The following is a 20434-nucleotide window of genomic DNA, read 5'->3' as shown; positions in this document are numbered from 1 at the left end:
GTATGACAGACTCTAGGTCCATTATGGACACTTAGGTTGCTTCCATGTCCTGGCTATTGTAAATAGAGCTGCAATGAACATTGTGGTACATGACTCTTTTTGAATTATGGTTTTCTCAGGGTATATGCCCAGTAGTGGGATTGCTGGGTCATACCGTAGTTTTATTTTTAGTTTTTTAAGGAACTCCATACTGTTCTCCATAGAGACTGTATCAATTTACATTCCCACCAACAGGGCAGGAGGGTTCCCTTTTCTCCACACCTTCTCCAGCATTTATTGTTTGTAGATTTTTTGATGATGGCCACTCTGACTGGTATGAGATGATATCTCATTGTAGTTTTGATTTGCAGTTCTCTAATGATTAATGATGTTGAGCATTCTTTCATGTGTTTATAGGCAATCTGTATATCTTCTTTGGAGACATGTCTGTTTAGATCTTCTGCCTGTTTTTGGATTGGGCTGTTTGGTTTTTTGATATTGAGCTGCATGAGCTGCTTATAAATTTTGGAGATTAATCCTTTGTCACTTGCTTCATTTGCGACTAATTTTCTCCCATTCTGAGGGTTGTCTTTTCGCCTTGTTTATGGTTTCCTTTGCTGTGCAAAAGCTTTTAAGTTTCATTAGGTCCCATTTGTTTATTTTTGTTTTTATTTCCATTTCTTTAGGAGGTGGGTCAAAAAGGATCTTGCTCTGAGTTATGTCATAGAGTGTTCTGCCTGTGTTTTCCTCTAAGAGTTTGATAGTGTCTGGCCTTACATAGGTATTTAATCCATTTTGAGTTTATTTTTGTGTATGGTGTTAGGGAGTGTTCTAATTTCATTCTTTTTCATGTAGCTGTCCAGTTTTCCCAGCGCCACTTATTGAAGAGGCTGTCTTTTCTCCATTGTATATTCTTGCCTCCTTCATCAAAGAGAAGGTGACCATATGTGCTTGGGTTTATCTCTGGGCTTTCTATCCTGTTCCATTGATCTATATTTCTGTTTTTGTGCCAGTACCATACTGTCTTGATTACTGTAGCTTTGTAGTATAGTCTGAAATCAGGGAGCCTGATTCCTCCAGCTCCATTTTTCTTTCTCAAGATTGCTTTGGTTATTCAGGGTCTTTTGCGTTTCCATACAAATTGCGAATTTTTTTATTCTAGTTCCATGAAAAACGCCATTGGTAGTTTGACAGGGATTGCATTGAATCTGTAGATAGCTTGGGTAGTATAGGCATTTTCACAATGTTGATTCTTCCAATCCAAGAACATGGTATATCTCTCCATCTATTTGTATCATCTTTAATTTCTTTCATCATCGTATTATAATTTTCTTCATACAGGTCTTTTGTCTCCTTAGGTAGGCTTATTCCTAGGTATTTTATTCTTTTTGTTGCAATGGTAAATGGGAGTGTCTTCTTAATTTCACTTTCAGATTTTTCATCATTAGTGTATAGGAATGCAAGAGATTTCTGTGCATTAATTTTGTATCCTGCTACTCTACCAAATTCATTGATTAGCTCTAGTAGTTTTCTGGTAGCGTCTTTAGGATTCTCTATGTATAGTATCATGTCATCTGCAAACAGTGACAGCTTTACTTCTTCTTTTCCGATTTGGATTCCTTTTATTTCTTTTTCTTCTCTGATTGCTGTGGCTAAAACTTCCAAAACTATGTTGAATAATAGTGGTGAGAGTGGGCAACCTTGTCTTGTTCCTGATCTTGGTGGAAATGGTTTCAGTTTTTCACCATTGAGGACGATGTTGGCTGTGGGTTTGAACCTACTTTCTGGAGGGTTTTCATCATAAATGGGTGTTGAATTTTGTTGAAAGCTTTTTCTGCATCTATTGAGATGATCATATGGTTTTTATTCTTCAGTTTGTTAATGTAGTGTATCACATTGATTGATTTGCATATATTGAAGAATCCTTATATTCCTGGGATAAACCCCACTTGATCATAGTGTATGATCCTTTTAATGTGCTGTTGGATTCTGTTTGCTAGTATTTTGTTGAGGATTTTTGCATCTATGTTCATCAGTGATATTGGCTGTAGTTTTCTTTCTCTGTGACATCTTTGTCTGTTTTTGGTATCAGGGTAATGGTGGCTAACATAATGTTTTTAAGGTTTATATATGTTATAGCCTGTATTAGAATTTCATTCCTTTTTATGACTGAACACTATTCCATTGCATGTATATACTACATTTTGTTTCTCTATTTATCTGTTGAGGAACACGAGTTGCTTCTGTCTTTTAGCTGTTGTGAATAATGCTTCAATGAACACTGGTGTACAAATATCTGTTCAATTCTCTGCTTTCAATTCTTTTGGCTATATATCTAGAAGAGGAATTTCTGGATCATATGGTAATATTATGTAAAGCTTTTTGAGAAACTGACACCTTGCATTTTACTCTTGCACTGGGCCCTGCAAATTATATAGCTGGTCTTACTAGAGAAGTTTGAAAATTCATAATCTCAACTGATTTTGAAGCTTGCAAGGAATAAACACAAGTACTTTGTTATAATTTTTTTGCATCAGTTGTCAAACATAATTTAGAAAACTCAAGAGGAGAAGGAAAATCTACTGTATCTACCCATACTTTTGCTTACCATGTTCTATTTTCTGATATTCCAAGTTTCCTTCTTTCACCATTTTCTTTCTGTTTAGAAAAATTTCCTTTAGCTATTCTTTTAGGGTAGGTCTGAGGGCAACCAATTCTATTTATTTTCCTTCATCTGAAAATGTCTTGATTCCTCCTTCAATCCTGAAGGATATTTTTTTGTTGGATATAGAAATCTGTGCTGACAGTTCTTTTCTTTCCTCATTTGAAAACTGTCATATCACTTTTTTCTGACCGCCATGGTTTCTGATGAAGAATCCACTGCTGTTCAAATAGTTTTTCCCCTATAAGTAAGGTGTCATTTCTCTTTCATTGCTTTCAAAATTTTTTTCTTTTTCTCTACTTTTCAAAAGTTTAATTACAATGTGTCTGTGTATAGATTTCTTTGGGTTTATCCTACTTGGGCTTCACTCTGCTTTTTGGATCTGTCCTTTGCCAAATTTGGTAAAATTCTAGACAATTTCTTTGATTATTTTTTCAGCTCCATGTTATTTCTCTTTTTCTTCTGAGTTGCTGATTACCCAAATGTTAGATATTTTGTTATAGTCTCACAGGTTTCTAAGGCTCTTTTTTTTTCAGTCTATTTTTTGGATTGGTTAATTTATATTGTCTGTCTTCATATTTACTGATTATTTCCTCTATCTTCTCCATTGAGGGTTTTTGTTGCTGTTGTTTTTGTTATTGTATTTTCAGTTCTAAAATTTCCATTTGGTCATTCTTTATACCTTCTGTTTCTTTGCTGAGGCTTTCAGTCTTTTTGTTTACTTCAAGCACGATTATAATTGTCCATCAGAGCATTTTTGTGATGGCGGCTTAAAAATCCTTGTCAGATAATTCTAATACCTGTGTCATCTCAGTATCGGCATCTGTTGACTCTGTTTCCCATTCATGTTGAGATTTTCCTGGCTCTTAGTATGATGAGTGAATTTCAGTTGCATCCTGGGCATTTTGAGTATTGCATTACGAGACTCTAATTCTTACTTAAATCTTCTGTTTTAGCAGTCTACCTCATTAGAGCCTGGCAAGGGTGGCAGTCTAGACTCAAGACTTTGCTGACAGGGGTGGGGATGGGATTACAGTTTTTCCCAAGATTTTTCACTGGAGTAAGGCAGGCATTATGTAAAGGTTTTCTGTCTTACTAGGCTATCCCTTTGGCTAGGGAGAACAGGCTTTTCTTGGGAGCTTTTTATCCAGTCCTTATTGTTTTTGGGGTTGCAGACTTTCCCGGTACCCAGTCCAGGATATAAGAAACAAAAAGAAAACTACAGGGACTCAACAGCATGCCATCCTTGGGTCCCAAGATCCTTAGCTGGTCTGCCTTCTCTTCTCCACCTTTTACAGTCTTCTGTTTGCCTTATAAATGCCCAGGCCTGTTAGCTGTACTCTTTTTTTAAAATTAAATTTATTTATTTTATTTATTTATTTTTGGCTGCATTGGGTCTTCATTGCTGCATGCGGGCTTTCTCTAGTTGCGGAGAGTGGGGGCTACTCTTTGTTGCAGTGCATGGGCTTCTCATTGCGGTGGCTTCTCTTGTTGCCGAGCTGGGCTCTAGGCTCACAGACTTCAGTAGTTGTGGCACGCGGGCTCAGTAGTTGTGGCACGTGGGCTCAGTAGTTGTGGCACACGGGCTGAGTTGCTCTGCGGGGTTGCTCTGAGGCATGTGGGATCTTCCCGGACCAGGGCTTGAAACTGTGTGCCCTGCATTGGCAGGCGGATTCTTAACCACTGTGCCACCAGGGAAGCCCCTGTTAGCTGTACTTAACAGGAGGAAAGGGGAGCAGTACATTGACTCCATCTTGTCCAGAACGTTTTCCCCAAACTTTTGCACTTAGTAGAATGGTCTTTTATGTTATGTGGAGTTTATCTGAAATGAGAGCCGCATCCTGGAAAAGAGAGAGAGCCTTGGTTTAAACCTCAGCGACGGTCTCTGGATTCAGAGGAGGGCTTGTTATTCACCTCCAGTATATGCTGGGATGGTTCTTGCCCCACCAGGCACTGGGATTTGGACATTTTAAGCCTGGACACCCCTGGGAAGCCGACATTTCTTCTCCTTTGATCCTACTCAGTTTGTGAGCTTCAGAGAACTAAAAGAGTCTAAAACTCTGACGTGAGCTCTAGAAAACAGTTTTGTTCAACCTTTTCTTCATTTAGATGAATTGATATTATAATCCAGGCTACTCAGAGATGCTCAATTATGTTGATAAGTTTGCTTGAAAACTCTCTTTGTAACAGGAGATGACAGTCACAGGGAAAATACTTTGAAGATCATAACAAAACAAAGAAAAGCAAAATTCTGACAATTCTTTTCTGTAAAAAAATAAGACATTTAAAAATTGAGAATGGGGCTTCCCTGGTGGCGCAGTGGTTGAGAGTCCGCCTGCCAATGCAGGGGACAGGGGTTCGTGCCCCGGTCCGGGAAGATCCCACATGCCACGGAGCAACTGGGCCCGTGAGCCATGGCCGCTGAGCCTGTGCGTCCAGAGCCTGTGCTCCGCAATGGGAGAGGCCACGACAGTGAGAGGCCCGCATACCGCAAAAAAAAAAAAAAAAAGGAATGGGGTCACAGGGTATCAGCTCCAATGCCCCCTCCACTCACCTCCCCTTTAGTGTGTCCTCGGATCCTCCAGGAGTGATGTACTAATGTGTGCACCCTTCCATATATGTTTCAGAGCACACACCAATGCAATCTCAAACTGCTGTTTTACCTTCAGTGGCCATTTCCTGTGTACAAGCTCTTGGGATAAAACATTAAAAATATGGAACGTCCATACAGGGGAGTTTCGAAACCGTGGAGCCTGTGTGACTCTGATGCAGGGTCATGAAGGTTCTGTGAGCTCCTGCCACTTTGCCAGAGACAGTGAGTAATTAAATGTTGAAGAATTCCACACCCGTGGGAGTGCTGGGGTAGAGTTCCTCACGTTCCATTCATGTGGCTTTCCTTAGTATAAAGAGGTGATTTCCAATGATGCCAGTGGTGAGGGTGGATTTATTTTCCCCAAGAACAGAAAAGCCAAGAGGGAGATTCATATGCACAAGTTTGCAAATGATGGAAACTCAGTTTGATATAGCTTAAGCAACAAGATAAATCTGTTAACATTTTTTTCAAATCTATTTTTTCATTGTTTTTTTTCTTTTTAACATCTTTATTGGCGTATAATTGCTTTACAATGGTGTGTTCGTTTCTACTGTATAACAAAGTGAATCAGCTATACATATCCCCATATCCCCATATCCCCATATCCCCTCCCTCTTGCGTCTCCCTCCCACCCTCCCTATCCCACCCCTCTAGGTGGTCACAAAGCACTGAGCTGATCTCCCTGCGCTATGTGGCTGCTTCCCACTAGCTATCTGTTTTACATTTGGTAGTGTATGTATGTCCATGCCACTCTCTCACTTCATCCAGGAGCTGGTCACCCTTCAGGAGGGCTGTGTCCAGACAGACAATGCTCTCAGGAAGCCAACCCTTCCACTCTATCCTTCAGCTCAGCTTCTCTCTTGTATTGACCTTTCTCCTCAAGGAGGCAAAGATGGCCTCTGGTGGTCCAGGCCAACAAAGGTTCTGGTCACTGGCAATCCTAGAGAAAGAGAAAACCTCCTTCTGGTGGTGCCCATACAAGTCCCAGGGAAGACTCGCATTGGCTCAGCTGGGGATACATGCCCATCTCTGAACCAACCCCTTTAGCAGGGGATGGAAGGCTCTGATTGGCCGTGCCTGCGGGACTTGGCCATCCTTAGAGCTGGAGGTCAGAGTCGGTACCCTCTGAACCAGAGGCACTGAGAATATGTGAGGGGTGTTTCTGCATGGGACATTGGAGAGCTGTTTCCAGATCAAGGGGCCTGGATGTGACCAGGAGCAATGCCAGGAAGCAGCCAGGGGCAGCTGGCCCCAGTGAGAGCTGTGACTGCTCCCGGCACCCAGGAGCCAAATGTTATGACTCTACTCCGCGGTCCTCGTGGGGAGTGGGGCTTGCTCTGTGTGTCAAGGGGAGTACCCAGCCAACATGCACATAGTCAGGGCCTGGCTTGAGAAACGTTTCCCTCTTCAGAAGCAGCCTCTGTGTAAGTCAGACCCCGCTGTGAGGTGCCCCACCAGCTCCTGCCCTTGGCATTATAAGTTTCAGAGTTGCGTATAGTGAGTCAGTCATCACTATTTGCGGATTCTGTGTTTGTGAATTTACCTACTGGGTAAAATTTATTTGTAAGCCTGAAATCGATACTCACGGCACTTTGCAGCCACCCATAGATACATGCAGAGCGGCAAGAAGCTTGCCATGTGCACGCGGTCCCAGCTGAGGCTGAACAAGGTGACCCTCCGCCTTCTCCTTTCAGTTCTCTTATCATAAGGTGTCCTTGCTGCGATCTATTTAGTCCCACTTTTTTGCATTTTGTGCTCTTTGTTGATGATTTTGCTGTTTAAAGGGGCCCCCCAGCGTAGTGCTGAAGTGCTGTCTAGTGTCCTAACGGCAAGAAGCCTGTGATGTGCCTTACAGGGAAAACACATGTTAGATACGCCTCATTCAGACATGAGTTATAATGCTGGTGGCCATGAAATCAATGTTAATAAATAAGCAGTATGTATCAACGAAGGTGTCGTTAAACAGAAACAGACAGAAAACAAGGTTATGTACTGATGGGTTAATGAAAATGTTGTAACCAGAGGCTCACAGGAACCTAACCCTGCATTTCCCCTAAGACCAATCATCACTCATTGAGTGTTTGTGATGACTTTGTGGATCGCAACTACCATGAATATCGAGCGTCAGCTGTAATTGATTGGGGGTTGTTGAGTCCCACCCGGAAGGGGTTTGAGTGTCCTCAGAGTGAGCCATGGTAGCACCTCACAGGTGCATCTGCGGCCTGCTTGGGCCTCACCAGAGGAGGAAACAGTTGGTTGAGGAAGGTGACCCCCTGAGACTCTTTCGTTTTGTGTTCCAGCCTCTTTGCTTGTGTCTGGAGGGTTCGACAAGACTGTGGCTATTTGGGATGTAGGAGAAGGCTACCGGAAGCTCTCCTTGAAGGTACCAATGCCAGCATCAGATAGAAGATCTGAGCTTCATTCTTCATTTCATGCTGGGTGCTGGGTGCTGGGGATACAACAGTGAGACAGACCTAAATGTTCGCAATGGAGCTGACACCTCTGTGGGCAAGGTCAGACCAGGAACCAACAAACAAATCCTCCATAGTGATGAGCGACACAGAGTAGCCACAACAGGGTGATACGATAGAAACAGACTCCAGGGACTAATCCACAGTGGGAGGGCCTCTTGGAGAAGGTGGCCTTTGAGCTGAGAACTGGATGGCAAAGAAAGACGGGATGAGTGAGGATCTTGGGGAAGGGCGTTCCAGGAAGAGGGAGCAGCAAATGCAAAAACTCTGAGGAGGGTCAGTGTCTATGAACAGCAGAAATGACCGTGCAAAAGGTTGAATGCCGTCATGAGGCATGCATAGAAAGCTGTGGGGCTTCAGAATGGTGGGTGTCAATGGTGGGTGAGTACTTTTGGCTGCAGGTTAGAGGAGACTCAACTTAAAGTGGCTGTATGGTAAGGAGATGGATTGTACAACACAACGAGAACCCGAAGGTTAGGCAGTCCCAGGATGGGCTACTTCAGTGCCTCTGTTCCAGGTGCCCCCACCCCGAGACTTCTGCACACCCCTTGATCTTGTGATCTCATGGCCGCCTTTGGCTGTGAATGCTTGCATTGATGACTCTTGGTTTCTCTATTTCCTGGGACCCAAATGTAGACTGTGTCCCCTTGATTACCATAACATTCAGTATCCCAAAGCTGTTCTATCTGACCCTCTTCTCTGTGGGTTTGGAGAGGCAAGGGGAGTTTACATCATAGCACGTGAATGGCTTAAAACTGAATGTTGTGGTTAAAAGTCCCTTTGTGTTCCCATCAGGCCATTCTATCCTCCCTTCTCCTCTCCTCTCCTCTCTCTATTCTTCCACCCTCCGATTCCTGTCCTTTTGTTATGCACAGCAGTTTAACCTCACTGCTGCTTCCTTCCCTCATACCACGCCTCACCATTCACCTCTTTCCATTAGGGGAAGGCCGAAGAATGAGACAGATGCTGACACAGAGCTCTGACATCATTAAGTGTTTGAACCAGCAAGTATTTATCTCCTCTAAATTCCTTTTACCCCAGGAAAATAACCCCCATTTATTTAAGCCACAGTGGGTAGGTTTGCAGTTACTTGAAGCCAAAAGCTCCCTCACCAATAGGATCACTAAGTGGTATTTCCTAGAACAAAGAATATGCAAACAAAAACCTGCAAGAGGTGCTCTGGGACCAGCTGGGAATATAATTTTTTTTTCCCATTGTGCTAAGCACCAGAGTACTATTTTTAAAAACTCATATGGTGCTGTGATATATACATGAATCCCAAGCTTTTACACTTTGTACTCCACTTTAAATATCGTGGGTGAAACCAGGGAAGCACAATTAATTGCTCTTAAAAGTAAGCAATGGGGCTTCCCTGGTGGCGCAGTGGTTGAGAGTCCGCCTGCCGATGCAGGGGACACGGGTTCATGCCCCAGTCCGGGAAGATCCCACAGGCCGCGGAGTGGCTGGGCCCGTGAGCCATGGCCGCTGAGCCTGCGCGTCCGGAGCCTGTGCTCCGCAACAGGAGAGGCCACAACAGTGAGAGGCCCGCATACCAAAAAAAAAAAAAAAAAAGTAAGCAACGTTGGATTCTTGACTTTGTTTGTTTGGTTTTTGTTGTTCTTTCAAAGGTTTTTTTTTTCTAGGTCCTCTTAAAATTCTACTTTTCTTCAGGGCCATAATGACTGGGTGATGGATGTTGCCATCAGCAACAACAAGAAATGGATCCTGTCTGCTTCGAAGGTAAAAGTGGCCAACCTTTGAGTGACTTAAAATCTCTATCACATTTGTGAGAATTAGTGTTAGCAGAAGTGCATTGTCAAGTAAAATTCCTCAGTCTGAAGGACCGAGCAGCTCAGTCTGAAGGCTATACCTGGCCAGGCCGGCCCCATCCAGGAAGCGGGAACGTGGAAAGTGGGTCCTTTGCTCATATGGGAAGTTGCCAGGTATTTCTTTGCACAGTTGTCATTTGAACTTCATTGGAGCAAGGGCCTGTCCAGACTGGTAAGTGATGGAGCCAACAGGGGGCCTTGGAGGGAAAGGGGTCAGCTCGTGGGCAAGCAGACAACCCCAAGGTTCCAGGTGGGTCGTCCCTCGCTAGTCACTGCATCCTGGGATTCCCGTGCCAATGGCACGTAACAGACAGCCCAGGATATCCTGAGGGCTGTCCTTCATGTGTGAGCACCAAGAAGTGGGGTCCCACCTTGTCTCCCAACCTTTGCTAGAGCCATCTTATTCTCTAGGCTGGGGGTTTCTAGGTGTATAAAAATGTGGGCAAGACTCTGCCTGCCATGATCAACTTCTTAGAGAGCCAATGCAGGATACCATCACACCTGACCAAAAAACCCCATAATATTATAATACATAATAAAAATTATATGCCAATGTGTTGTTACTTTAGCATAAAAAATGTGAAAAATATTGTCAATTATATCTCAGTAAAGCTGGAAAAAAGTAAAAATGCAAGACAAAGTATCAAAAATGAGTGTTTATTTGAAATTATGTCTTATTTACTTTTCTGTTACATAAATGCTATTATTTAAACAAAACAACAACAGGACTAATCAATAACAGTGATTAGTAGTAACTGATAGTAGGATAATTAAGCAAATACGGTTAAGAAAAAAATATATTTTAGGGCTTCCCTGGTGGCGCAGTGGTTGAGAGTCTGCCTGCCGATGCAGGGGACACGGGTTCGTGCCCCGGTCCGGGAAGATCCCACATGCTGTGGAGCGGCTGGGCCCGTGAGCCATGGCCGCTGAGCCTGCGTGTCTGGAGCCTGTGCTCTGCAATGGGAGAGGCCACAACAGATAGAGGCAGATCATACAGAGGGTTACCTATAACCTCACCCTCCAGTTGCCACTTGCATTGTGTGGTACATTCATCACAATTGATGAACTAATATTGATATATAATTATTAATTACAGTCCATGGTTTAAGTTTCACTCTTTATGTTGTGTGGGTTTTGCCAAATGCATGTCATGTATCCACCATCACAGTATCATACAGAACAATTTCACTGTCCTAAAAACTCCTTGTGCTGCACTTGTGCTGCATCCCTCCCCTTCTTCCCCAGAGCCCCTGGCGACCACTGACCTTTTTACTGTCTCCATATTTTTGCCTTTCCCATAACGTTATAGAGTTGGAATCATACAGTATGTAGCCTTTTCAGACTGGCTTCTTTCACTTAGAAATTTGTATTTAAGGCTCCTCCATGTCCTTTTTGTGGCTTAACAGTTCATTTCTTTCTTTTTTAATCACTGAATAATATTCTGTCACATTAATGTACCACAGTTTGTTTATTCTCTTATTCAGGGACATCTTGTTGGTTGCTTCCAGTTTGGGGGACGCGGGACTTCCAGTGCTAAGGCTAGGATGGTGCTAGAGAAACTGGGACAGTTGGTCACCCTAACTGTCCCTCTGCAGGTCGAAGTTGTCCACGTGTAACCTGGATGCCATGCCCCTCCCTGGGTCATCCAAGCCTAACGAACCCATTTTGTAACTGCTGGTTTGCTGTTTAACTTGTTTTAGGATAAGACCATGAGACTATGGAATATTGAAGAAATTGACCAAATTCCTTTGGTAATCCAGTATAAAAAGGCCCGAGGCTTAAAGCTGAAACAGGTTGGTATTGGGTAAAATGAAGCCAAAAGAAGGCTTTCATTAGTTCTCTCTACAAATTTATTCTTTGAACAAACTGGGCAAGTGGGGATAAAACTATGAACAAACAGATTGACATTTTTGCCCTGAGGGAGCTTACATTTCTAAAAGGGGAGACAAACAATGAGTAAGAAATTAGAAAAATATGTAGTAAGTCACATGATACGTAGTTTGGAGGAAAATAACATAGGAAAGGGAAGCGGGAGTGCGGGCAGTTGCAGCATTCTAAAGGGTGGTCAGGATGGGTCTCGTTGAGAAGGTGACATTTGTTCAAAGACTTGAAGGTAGTGAGGGAGTGAGCTGTGCGGCTCTTTTAGGGAAAGAACATCCCAGCAAAGGGAAGAGCCCATGTGGAGACCCTGAGGCAGGAGTGAGCCTCGTGCTGAGGACGGGAGTGAGCAGGGTGGGTGGGAGGCGATGAGGCTGGAGGGAGTCCTGGAGGGAGGCTGGCACACAGCTGGACCCCGTGTGGGCCTCCTACGCTCCTGCAGCAGAACCCCGGCCAGGTCCCCAGTGCCCCGTTTCCCATGGATGGGGCTCAGGTCCCAATTCTCTAGTGGATGATCATGGTGGCTACATCTTCTGCTTCACCAGGTATAGCCAGGGCTGGCCCTGGGCAGTGGAGGCCAGTCCCTGCTGGGGCCTCGCATTGCAGGCACCTGGCTGCCACCTCAGGAGGCTGAGGAGTCCCTGCTGGGCCCTCGTGAATCCTGGAGCTCCCTAGGCCTGTCTCCACTCAGAAGGCCTGGCTGGGAGCCACTGCTTCTGGGGATGGCTAAGTGGAGAATGGCACCGGGGGGCAGGGAGGTAAGGGGTGGGACCCAGGTGGAACCCCATCTTTGTGGCCAGCTGGTCCTCATGGCCTTTGTGGCCATGTCGGCCCGTAGGCCCTGGAAGCTGACTGGGTACGGAGCAGTGCTTGTGTCCTCCACCTGCCACCTGGGGAGGGGCCCAGGAGCTGCTTCCTCTGAGCCCTGCTGTTCTGGGCTTGGGTCATGGGAAATGATGCTGTAGAATAAGGCAGGTAAGGGATTGCATTTCTTTCTTGCAAAAGAAATAAAAGAAGGAAACCTACCTGAAGTTGTAGCAAAGACGAGCTCGCTGCATTTGACTTGCTCTGATTCAATACGAGAAACTTCAGAGGCCACGCTTCCCAGAAGACCTGCCCTGGGCGGGGTTGGCCCCATCTCTCCTGCAGGCTTTGGTGCCCTGGAGCGGGCAAGCGTGGCAAAGCACAGGGGCTTGGAGAGCCAGGGCAGGGGCTTGCCGCCTGCCGGCTCGTCTCAGGGGGACCGTGCGTTGGTGGGAGCCCCGAGAGACCTCTGCCCGTGGCCTGAGAGCCCACAAGTGTTGCTCACTTGTTGGTGGGAAAATGTTGCAAGTGAGCTGTGCCACTGTATCCACTGTCCTCTGGGTGCTTCGGCTCAAAGACTCAGCACCTTCATCATCTAGAAAAAAACTCCTGCTTTGTTCAGAAGTCTTGCCTACTTGATTCTCAAAAGTTAGGTATCCCCAGGATGTCAGGGAGTTAGGATAGCCCCTCGGCCCTGTACTTTTGCTCTGCACAGAACAGAGGGTGAGGTTAGACACCCACCCCAAATCCTCAGCACCATCAAGTGGCTTTCCACTCCTCCCCGCCACCCTGGGACCCCACAGCAGGGGACATGAGCTGGAAGGACCTGCATAGCTTTTGAGAGGGAAAAGAGCAGGAAGCCTGTGCTTACTCCCTCTCAGTGGCCTGCAGTTTCTATCCTTGTGCGCTTAGAGCCCCAGAGAGGGGAGGCAGCTCTTGCCTTGGCCCGGCCCAAGGCAGTTGGATCGGGGGGGAGAATTCTAACTGCATGCCTTGATCTCCTCTGATCAGCACCTCCTTTCTACTCTTTTAAAATATTTCATGTCAGTGTGAAGAATGTGACAGGCCTTTCTCCATCTATGAAAGTGACATCTTTTCTGAAACAGTCACCAAATGTGTGTTCTGCCGGATCGGTGCAAAAGACTTGTCAACAGAGGCCTCACCATCATCAGAAGGGGAGGTCTCACTGTCAAGGGAGTGCAGCCTGGGTGAGGATGGCTGATGGCCACTGGAGCCTTTGGGTGACTCGAGCACAGGCCACCTGTCATATAGGTTTCGGGGCTCTGCACAGGCCTTTCTCTGGGGCCCCTCCCCAGCGGGTGGGCCTGTCAGGCTGGGGCAGGGGCCACGCTCTGGCTGGGCTCCCACCACTGTGCCGCCTCATCAGTTCCACAGCCCCTTGGGGATCCCTCTGTCTTTAGTTTATATGCAGAATAAATATAGATTCTTTTGGAAAACAAGTGTGCATGTGAATTCTAGAAACATTTCTGTTCTTTCTAAATTCTATGTCCTGGTGTCCATCCTGTCTCATTTTTGGAACACATTCTGGTCTCTGGATTTGCCCTGTAGAGCAGCCGCAGCCTCTTCGTTGTTGAATGAAGAGGAAGCTGTGTAGCTCCATCTGTGGAGTGGACTGTACCGTGGCACTGCGGGTGCCTCCCTGGCTAAGGCTCCCAGATGGTCACTGCTCAGAGCAGAGGAAGGTCTGGTTAGGCAAGTGGGTGGTGGGCATTTCCATCACAGAATACTTCTTGCTCTCCACCCCAGTTTCTTTACTTTCCAGGATGCCCATGCATGTGTACAGCCTCCTTCCTGCTTCCACGCATACAATGTAATCAATTACTTCACAAAGAGCAAGGTATCAGTTAAACGTGAAGGGCTCCCTTTTCCATCTGGTATGGCTTACAGGATTTCCGTCAGATATCATTAGTATGCCCCTTAGTCCTTTTAAAAAAAACTTAGTTGCAGGACTGATTTATTTAATGTTCATTGATTGGCATCCCATAATTCTGCCCATGAGCACCATAACCTGGTAGTCATTGCTTGGGCAGGTCCTGTGCTTGGTGCTACCCTCCTTCGTCACAACCAGGATGACTGCCCAGCTTCAGCAGGCTGTTCAGGATTTATGCATTAATTTACATGAATGATGCACGAACATGGCAAAACTCCACTGCGTCAGCCTCCCAGCAATTGGGCTCTTCTTGGAAGAGAAGTCTTATCCCTTCTCTGGCACATGAAGACATACATAAATGTATTCTTCCTCAGTGCTGTGGAGGATGTCTGGCCTGCATCCACTGTCCCCAGGGACGGGCAGTCAGGTTGCTTCTTGTTTTTAGCTCTTACAAACAATGCTGGAGTGAACCTTCTCGTGTACATACTTTTGCAGAGACCTACATTTCTGTGGGTTAGGCTCTCCCACTGGAGAAACCGCTGGGTCAATGGATTAGCAGGTTTTGGTTTTGTTGCTGCTCAGAGGCACTCTAAAAAGTGTTGTGATGAAGTGGCTGATGTGTCTGAGTGAGGAGCCCCAGAGGGGCAAGTGAGACGCCTGAGTGCGGAGGGCTTTGCCTTCCTCTGGCAGCGGAAACCTTCCACGTACGGTGTTGATGCTCTAAGGCCAGCGGCCTGGGCCCCTTTAAGCGCTTGATCGTTCAGTGCCTGCTCAGGGTCTCTTCAGTGCCCCCGGACTCTCCCCGTGCTCAGGGTCCGCGGAAGAGGCCCAACTGAAGCTATGGGTCTGGTTTCCACCGGCGGGCGGATGAGCCCCCAGAGCTGACGGCGCCGGAGACCCCGGTGGTCAGCGTGCGGCCGAGGAGGGCAACCGGCCTCCCAGGCTGAGGGCGCCAGTGTGATGGGTCCGACACGTGGTCACTGCGGGACCACGGCCGGGTTGAGCCCTGATCCAACGCTGGGGAGCCGGCAGCCCGGCCGCGCTACCGGGCCCTGGATCTCCGGACCGGGCCGGGGCTCGGCCTCGCCGGACAGCTTGCGTCAGTTCTGGAGGGCCGAAGACCAGATCTTTCGCGAGCATTCCCCAAAGATGGGCCACCCTGGCTCCACGCCGGGGTCTGACACTGCAACACTGGGAAGACTAGCCGGCCCGGGCCCGCCCACTGCTCACTGCCCGAGCTTCCGGCTTCCGAGTACAACTCTTCGGTCTCAGCCGCCTGCGACGAGGACCTTACAGAGCGCATGCGTCAGCCGCCGACAAAACTTGTGCGCGTGCACGCAGCCTATACAGTAAATGGTGATGGGGAACGGACTCTCGCGGTAGTTGTGCGGGCGGCGCCGTGGCTTAGTTGGTTAAAGCGCCTGTCTAGTAAACAGGAGATCCTGGGTTCGAATCCCAGCGGTGCCTCAACCGAGCGTCCCGGCTCTCTTTTTACCCACGCCCTGTTTTGCTCTGCGCCCCTACCCAGTTCCTCCTCGCTTTGAGGGTGTGAGGGGCAGCTTAAGAAGCCAATTTAATGCCCCCCTGCCCGCGGCGGTGTGGGGCGCTGGCCCTCCTCGGAGTCAGCCCCTAGCGTTTCACGGAGCTGCGGGGCATCCTTGACTCGGCCTCCGGAGCAGAGGGGACGTCCCCTGGAGGCGGCGCGGGACTCTCCGGGTGCCGTGGGAACACTCCTGGGGTTAGAGATGCCCCGCAGGGCGAGCAACCTGCCCAGGTTCCGCCGCCGCTGCGTTGGGAGGCCGAGCCCGGGCACTTCTCCGTCGATTTATTCCGGAAGCGGCCGACTGGACCTGACACCTCTCACATAGGCCTGCTGACTTACTCCCCTCTCTCCAGCCACGCGATCCGGATCATCATTCCCCAGATCGAAGACTGGGGCTTGCAGAGGTCAAGTGAGGCCCAAAGTCACGGGCACCTGGGAGAGCGGAGGATTGAACCCGGCCAGCGTGACCCTCAGGCTGATGAAAGAATGAAATTTCCAGGGAGGGAAGCTGGAAATTTGGGACTTCCTGTGCCAAATTTAGAACCGGCTTTTCCAGAGGGCCCGGTGTGAGGCTGAACGCTAAGGCCTGGGGCTGCACAAGTAGACGGTTGTGGGTCCTGACCCAGAGAAATTGCATCGGAGGCTCTGGGGGTGCAGTGAAGCATTGGAATTAAAAGTTACCCAGGAATTCTCATGTCAAACGAAACAAAATTCAAGTCAGATGCAACAGGACAGTCCCAACGAGCTGTAGAAATTGCAGTTATGGTATCAGCCTGTGTTCTCAATAGTCAGACCACCTGCCCCAGAAGCAGCTCCTTTCTCTCCTTCTCCCACGGGTCTGAGTTTAGTGTGTGTGTGTGTGTGTGTGTGTGTGTGTGTGTGTGTGTGTGTGTGTGTGTGTGTGTGTGTGTGTGTGTGTGTGTTTCCTCCCTCTTCTTTGGGGGTCAGTTCTCGCCCTTTGCAGCTTGGTTGTTTTTGATTGGCGTTGCACAGGAGAACCTGTGGGGATACTTTGAAGCTTTGCATTTCTGTTGGGAGCATCCTCCTAATCCAATTGGAGATGAGTTTATTGGTAATAAGCCTTGAGTCACTGTGGCGCTGGTTTTTTTTTTTTTTTTTTTTTTTTTCTGGCTCATCTTTACTGCTAGCCTGAGGTATTCCAGGTCAGTTTTGAGCATTTACCTATTAGGTGGCTAAGGGGAGATGTTGGTTGTGGGTGTGAGTCTGGGTCTTAGGGAGGGTCAGCTGGAGAAAAGCATTTGCGGGTCACCAGTCTTGCGTGCAGCAGTTAACTGAAGGTGTTGCAAGGGTGAGCACTCCTGGGCAGTGAGCAAAGCCAAAAAAGACAAATAGGCCCAGGGTTGAGTGCACCCCTCCTTCTTTTCTTTAAAAATGCCATGCTATTCTTGCTTGCTGTGCCCTGTGCTTAGAATGCTGTTTCCTGCACCTTTTGCAGAAATGGGTCTTTGTCATCTCCTGGCCTTTAGCAAGTGTATCACCTCTTTGGGAGGCCTCCCCTCACCACGCTCTGTCCAGGAGTCTCTGCCACCCCCCAGGCCAGCGTCCAATACCTCATCCTGCTTATTTCCTTTAAAGCCTTTTCACGGTCTGAAATTACCTTGTCTATTGTCCATTTTCTCAAAGAGAATTAAGCCCCGAGAGGTGGGGAGCCACATATATCTATTTACCTAATGATTCTTGGAATATAATAGGCATTTGTGGACACATGACTTTTAAAAAATTGGCCACATTCTCTTGATTGGATTATGCATTTTGAGGGTTTTTTTGGATAGCTAGCCTGTCTTTTCAAACGCTGTAAGGCAGCAATTCACAAAATGTGGTTCATGGACCCCTAGGGGTCCCTAAGACTCTTTCAGGCGGTCAAATCTATTTTCATAATGATACTGTTACATCGCTTTATCACTGTGTTGACATTTGCACTGATGTGCTACAGCAGTCCGCTGGCAGCTGAGCAGGAATCAAGGCAGTGGCACCAGGGGGCCCTAGTTGTCATTATGTTTATCCTACACTACCACACTTTCACAGAAAAAAAAAAATTCCCTTAAGAATGTGCTTATGAAGCAGTAAGCATTATTAATTTTATTAAATGTTAACACAAGTACTTTTAATATTTTGTGTGAGGAAATGGGCAGTAGGCAGAAAGCACTTCTGCTGAGTACCGAGGTACAGTGGTTGTTCTGAGAAAAAGTACTTGTGTGATTGTCAGCTGACAAGACCATGTTTTTCGTGGAACACCATTTCTACTTGAGAAGATAACTGGCAGGCAAACTATGCTTATTCAAACTTGGGTATTTAATAGACATTTTCTTGAAAATGAATAAAGTGAACCTATCACTTCAAAGAAAACAACTGACAGTATTTGTTGCCAACAATAACATCTGAATTTCCAAGTGAAAACTAAAATTTTAGAACGGTTTTATACACCATCATGAGTTTGACAGTTTTCCAATATTTAAAATCTTTCTGATGAGATTTGTGGTTATATTAATGAATATATACTTTTGACATTGTATAATGAGATAAGTCAACGTTTGGAAGATATGCGTAATTCAGTGAGCCAATATTTTCCAAATGACCGATGCATGATCCATTTAAAGAGGACAGTCTACCAGTGTATTTTAGTGTAACAGAGTACGAAAAGTTCATTGGTACGGTTTCAGATTCCACACTACCATTTACTCAGTTTGGGTGTAGTATAAAAGAAGAGTATTCACAATTTTCTGGAAAAGGCTATTAAAATACTCCTCCCTTTTCCATCTATGGAAAGGGCATATGAGGACATATTTCTTCTACTTCAACCAAAATAACATATCACAACAGACTGAATGCAGGAGTGGATATGACAATTTAGCTGCTTTCCGTTAAACCCAACATAAAAGAGATTTGCAAACTGTAAAACAGTGCCATCCTTCTCACTCAATTTTGTTTTATTTTGTAAATAGTTTCATAAAAAATGTTATTTAGCATGTAATGGGCTTATTATTGTTATGTTAAAATGAATTAATGCATATTTTAAATTCTTCTCAGTTTTAATTTCTAATATCTCAAATATTGATAGATATTCCAAATAAACAAAAACTTATTTGGGATCCTCCATAATTTTTAAGAGTACAAAGAGATCTCAAGATAAACAGTTGAGAACCACTGTTTTAATGCAAAAGCTTTTGGATCCTTGAAAGGTTTTAAGAGAGGCAGAATAAGTGAGAGTACTGGGGTGTGTGTGAGGGGTTGCAAGCATTCCCCTCAACCCACTGAATCCACTTCTTTGAATTATGGTGACTGTGGATTGGAATGTGGTGACAGCACTGTTTTCACTGATTGATGACTCCTTTGATAGTGTTGAGTGAATTGTCTCGATTAGATAACAAAATTATGATTTAAATAAAGTTTTGAAGTCATACCAATACATCCTTCTGATGAAAGTTCAAATAAGAAATGTATAGACCAAAATAGGTGAGAAGCAATATAGTGTTATAGTTAACACAGACTCTGGAACCAGGCTGCTTTGCCATGTACTAGCTGTTAGCTGTGTGTATTTGTTACCAGTGATAAGCTCTGGGCACATTTCTTATCTTCTCTGTGACTCAGTTTCTGCACATGTAAAATGGAAAGTATAATAATAATTACCTCATTTGGTTGTCCTAAGGACTAAATGAGTTATTTTCATAACTTATTTTCATGACCTTAGTTCACATAGAGAAAGTGCTTCGTAAGGGTTTAATGTTAGGTCTTCAACTGATTGGATGAGGCCCACCCATATTAGGGAGTAATATGCTTTACTCAGTATTTACCCAGTAATTAACTTACTCAGTAATTACTCAGTAATATGCTTTACTCAGCCTACCAATTCGAATGTTAATTTCAGCCAGAAACACCCTCACAGACACACCCAGAATAATGTTTGATCAAACATCTAGCCACGCTGGTGACCCAGTCAAGTTGACACATAAAATTATCCCCCCTAAAAAACCCATATCCCTTAATTATGAGGGTTCTAATTTCTCCACAGCCTTGACAACACTTATTATTACCTTTTTATAGCCATCCTAGTAGGTTTGAAGTGGTATCTCACTGTGATTTTGATTTGCATTTTTCTAGTGACTAATGATGTTGAGCATCTTTTCATGTGCATGTTGGCCATTTGTATATCTTCTTTGGAGAAATGTCTATTCAGATCCTTTGCCCATTAAAGGATTAATGGGTTATTTGTCTTTCTATTATTGCATTGTAATTATTTTTTATATACGCTAGATACAAGTCCGTTATCAGATATATGATTTACAAATATGTCGACCCATTCTGTGAGTTTTCACTTTCTTTATACTGTCATTTGAAGTTCAAAAATTTGTAATTTTGATCAAGTCAATTTATCTGTTTTTTTTCCTTTTTTGCTTATGCTTTTGGTGTCTAAGATTGCATTGCTAAATCCAAGGTCATGAAGTTTTAAATTACGTTTTTTTCTAAGGGTTTAAAATTTTTTGCTTTTACATTTGGGTCTCTGATTCATTTTGAGTTAATTTTGTATATCATGTGAAGTAAGGGTCTAACTTCATTATTTTGCATGTGGACATCCTGTTGTCTCAGCACCATTTATTGAAAATCAATTGACCATAAATATGAGTGCTTATTTCTGGATTCTCAGTCCTATTCCATTGATCTATATGTCTGTCCTTATGTGAGTATCACACTGTTTTGATAACTGCAGCTTCGTAGTAAGTTTTGAAATTGGGAAGTTTGAGTCCTCCAACTTAATTCTTCTTTGA

The 20434-nt window shown here is 45.2% G+C and overlaps 1 protein-coding gene and 1 non-coding gene across 2 annotated transcripts in view; both read left to right on the top strand.

The window, feature by feature from the left end:
* Window positions 1–13635, top strand: part of WDR88 (WD repeat domain 88) — a 39153-nt gene extending 25518 nt beyond the window's left edge. Inside the window, exons 7-11 of the mRNA XM_060132130.1 lie at window positions 5269–5456; window positions 7535–7617; window positions 9377–9445; window positions 11235–11327; window positions 13265–13635. Of these exons, the coding sequence (XP_059988113.1) occupies window positions 5269–5456; window positions 7535–7617; window positions 9377–9445; window positions 11235–11327; window positions 13265–13438 (607 nt within the window). The 3' untranslated portion in view covers window positions 13439–13635. The remainder of the gene's footprint in view (window positions 1–5268; window positions 5457–7534; window positions 7618–9376; window positions 9446–11234; window positions 11328–13264) is intronic.
* A 1865-nt stretch (window positions 13636–15500) lies between these two features.
* On the top strand, window positions 15501–15574 carry TRNAT-AGU (transfer RNA threonine (anticodon AGU)). Its single transcript has one exon. It is a non-coding gene; the product is annotated as a tRNA-Thr (tRNA).
* Window positions 15575–20434: the final 4860 nt, after the last annotated feature.

Source organism: Lagenorhynchus albirostris, chromosome 19 (genome assembly GCF_949774975.1).
Source record: "Lagenorhynchus albirostris chromosome 19, mLagAlb1.1, whole genome shotgun sequence".
In the NCBI taxonomy this organism is placed as follows: domain Eukaryota; kingdom Metazoa; phylum Chordata; class Mammalia; order Artiodactyla; family Delphinidae; genus Lagenorhynchus; species Lagenorhynchus albirostris.
This window is presented reverse-complemented; position numbering and strand designations above follow the sequence as displayed.